This window comes from Austrofundulus limnaeus, unplaced genomic scaffold, assembly GCF_001266775.1.
Source record: "Austrofundulus limnaeus strain Quisiro unplaced genomic scaffold, Austrofundulus_limnaeus-1.0 Scaffold44, whole genome shotgun sequence".
Lineage (NCBI taxonomy): Eukaryota > Metazoa > Chordata > Actinopteri > Cyprinodontiformes > Rivulidae > Austrofundulus > Austrofundulus limnaeus.
In genome coordinates, this window is record NW_013952446.1 from 31648 (window position 1) to 35591 (window position 3944).

General features: G+C 40.8%; 1 protein-coding gene across 1 annotated transcript in view; it reads right to left on the reverse strand.

Annotated features, from left to right (window-relative positions):
- The window catches only part of tacr3l (tachykinin receptor 3-like), a 6781-nt gene extending 5060 nt beyond the window's left edge, over positions 1-1721 (reverse strand). Inside the window, exons 1-2 of the mRNA XM_014007712.1 lie at positions 1196-1721; positions 149-337 (exon numbers count right to left, since the gene is read on the reverse strand). Of these exons, the coding sequence (XP_013863166.1) occupies positions 149-337; positions 1196-1563 (557 nt within the window). The 5' untranslated portion in view covers positions 1564-1721. The remainder of the gene's footprint in view (positions 1-148; positions 338-1195) is intronic.
- Positions 1722-3944: the final 2223 nt, after the last annotated feature.

The window sequence follows — 3944 nt, forward strand, 5'->3', positions numbered from 1 at the left end:
CAGTTGGACCGGTGTACCTAATAAAGTGGCCGGTGAGTGTATATATATATATATATACTAAGAGTCAGAGAGGTGAAAGAAAGGAGCAATGATGAATGTAATGATGGAAATCAAAACTGTAGAAAGAAAATAGTCTGTGTGGTCTCACATGAAGGGGTCTTCRGCCGTGCGGGGCCAGGCCACATAGCAGAAGGTTCTACCCGGTAAGGTCCTGGTGGTGGAGAAGTAGCAGAGAGGGAAGGCCAGGACCACAGCCAGGCTCCAGATACAGAAGATCACAGCGATGGTGGCTTTTGAAGACAGGCGGGGTTTCAGAGGGTGGATGATTGCCATGTATCTAAAGGACGGAGGACAGAAACAGAGCTCAGGAGAGAAAACTCTGAAAAAGTGGAGTTTGTGGAACTTGAATAGCGAGTGAAAGATCTTCTTCATATGTCTTGAATATTCAGTAACAATTTAGGATCACTTCTGGCATGTGCCAAAATCAACAAGAGAGGAGACATATTATTAAGGTCCAATCAGAAACTCCGGGGGTTGAAACCAGGCCTGCAGCAAGCTGAACTCTGCACTTCTCTCATGCTTATCAGTGTGTGAGTGAAAATRTAAATGGCTTTAGAGTGTACAAATATGAGTGTCATGAGTGTGTCTCTGAATGAGTGAATAACAACATTTTAAAGTACTTTAAGAAAACTGGATAAAGTTAAAAAAAACTATATAACTATTTACAATTAGATCAATAGGCTACTCAGACAAATTGAATAACTATCACTTCCATGTGAACTAACTTTTGAGCGTGCATTCTTTAAATCRTGTGGAGGATTTTATCTAAGTCAGTCAGTCCATGTACTCGCAACAAACTTAGCTTTAAACCTTGGAGGAAAATATTTATGTTCATTTTTTGTTAAGACCAAGTTTTAAAATTGACTGAGTGGCAACCATCTCAAATTTGGTTGACTCCAAATACTAAGCAGTTGCAAACGTACATACAGTATGCTCCATTCAGTGGTTCAGGAGATATTTTGCTAACAGACCGATATCCACTCACAAATAAGGGCAAACCATTTCAACAACAATGAAAAAACATCATCTCAGGTCATTTATTTTAATGTGCGCAACAATCAGTGCAGTTTTATTAAATATTCTCCAACAAAACCTCTCTGTTAAATCATCTCGCGCGGGCAACCTATTGCTGTACCTGTCCAGGGCGATGGCAGTCATGGAGTAGATGCTGGCAAACACGGCCGTGACCGGGAAGAAGTTGTGGAACCTGCAGTAGACCTCCCCGAAGTACCACTCTCCGTGCGCCGCGTAGATGAAGTTGACGAGCGTGTTGAAGGCAGCCATGGACGCGTCGGAGAACGCCAGATTCAGCAGGAAGTAGTTGGTGACGGTCCTCATGCGTTTGTGCGCCAGAATAATCCAAATGACGATCAAGTTGCCGAAAACAGCCACCGCCAGCACCGTGACATACGCCACGGACCAGAGCGCGATGCGCCACGCCGGCTGCACGAACTGGTTGGTCAGAACCCTGGTTGTGTTGGATCCGTCCCGGTCTGGGGCCATTCCTGAGGAGGGGTCCCCGGCAGGATTTGTTTTCTATCGATTCTGGAGGAGGAGGAGAGAGCACTTAGATGGTGTTAATCTGACTGATGGAAGTGACAGAGYGGTCCTGATGCAGAGGACGGATAAAGGGGGCGTTTCCTGCTTTACGCATGATGTTGGGATCAGGTCAGGCTCATTTAAAGGTGCACACTGCAAAATCTAAAAAAGATTATGCTGAACTCTATCAAATGCTGCAGTTTAAAAAGGGTTTACTCCAGTAGTTTTGCACTGATTTGAAACGCAGGTATGCACTCAATGTAAACAAAGCACTTACTCAACTCAACTTTTAAAAGGTGTTCATGATTTTTCTTTAAAAAAAATCCTTAAGGGAAAAGTTTTAGTTTCTTTTAAATAAAACTCCAGAGCATTCCAAGACATAAACCAAAGATTTTTCATCATGTGCTGCACCAAAGGGCTTTAACAGTGGGATTAGACTTACGTAAGAAACTCCCATAAACCCCTGATGTCTGAGCTTTTTATGACAAAAGGATTACCGCTGGGCTGGTCTGTAACGCCTCCAACACCTTGAATTCTACAGAACAATTGTTTTAATTCTCTGGGATGAAAGCACCTCTACCAGGTGGTTATTTATAGAGAAGGTGTGACAGGATGAGCATTCTGATACTATTTTTGTTCCTTTTTTTTCCTCCTGCTGATCACATTTAAATATCAAGCTAAACCTTGCCATGTAGTGGTCTTGTTATAGTTTTATTTTGCAGCAGTACACTGTTTTTAATTATTCAGTATAATAAAGAAAAAATAGTTCAGTGCTTTATTTACTATTTTTTAAAATGAAACTGTATGGCATTTTTTTCTCATATCATGTTACAAGAAGTTACTGTARTTTAATAAATGTGCTGAGTTGGGTRCAGGACCCTGGTGGACAACATTCTTATCTGTGTAGATTTAATTCTCAACACAGACAAAACCAAAGAAATAATTCTGGACTTCAGGAAGAATCCTCCCCATTTAAAGCCCCTCACTGTCAAGGCAGACAACCATAGATTCCTGGGACTGCAGGTTACATCAGACCCTATAGCTGGACTCTTACAGCCACAGTGGAAAAAAGCCCAGCAGAGGTTTTACTTCATCAGGCTGCTCAGGAAAGCAGCTCACCCAGGCCAACAGTGGACTGAGAGTGAGCACCTGCAGGCATCAGGTCCAGGAACACACAAACACAGAGAGAGGAAGGCTCTGCAAAGAGTCATGAAGGYCTTGAAGCGGATCAGAGGGACAAAGCTTTCTTCCTTGGACTCTGTATGTACAGCGCTGTCAAAAAGAGCAGAGGGAGTTATCAAGGACTCRCTACACTCAGCTTACTGCATTCAGACACGACGACCGACTCATCACCAACACAACAAGTKTTTTAAAGGATTTTTCCTGCCAGATGGCAAAACAAATCTACTGAGCAGGAGCAATAATAACCCTATTTCCCAAGATATCATTTCTTTCTGTACAATGATATATTCTATATTATATATACAGTATAGTTACTATTTTAGTGTTATTTTACATTTCTATATTATGACTCTAAGACTGCTCTGCACAAGAATTCCAGTGTGCATGCACTGTTGGTTTTATGTACAACATGGCAAATAAAGCTCTRTATCTTTGTAATTTAATGATAAATWGTTTGAATCATTTTAGGTGCATGTCCCACAGCAAATACAGGAGAAAAAAATAAATATATTACAAATAAAAACAGTTGGATGATGAGTTCTTGCTCAMAAGAACAAACCCTGAGGTTGTTTGTTTCCTGTTTAAGTTTCAAATAGTTTTAATGACCCCTATTGATGTTGTTGTTTCTGATCTGTCACACATCCGGTCACCCTCTTTACTTTTTCCTTTGCTTGTTATTTTATTTTATTTTATTTTTTTCCCAGCAGAACTTTGTTCATCTTTTTTCTCTCAGAGTTTTATGTTGTGGAACATAACTTGTGGAAACTGTGCCGACTGCGAAAAGACCCTAAGAAGGTCAGAAAGCATGTTTCCTCTCAGTGGGACCTCATTACCCAGAGGCCACCTCTTCTGGACCACACCTTGTCTGAAATGTCATCGCTCAAGCTGCTTTTAAATGTGCCCTGTCCTCCACCTTCAAAAGGTCACATCTGCTGATCATTAGCTGCATCCCAAAATGATTCTCTTTATTTGTGTCAATAATTCAGATTATTTAATTTAAACAGCATGGATGATGGGTGTGTCAGTTTGTGGCAGGTTTAATTTATATAAAGCAAACGACATGTGGCCGAACAACAACAAACAAGTTATTACCATAAACTTGTACAGATGTTAATGAGATTGTTATGGTAATATTTATTTAACAAAGACAGAAATAMGTGGTC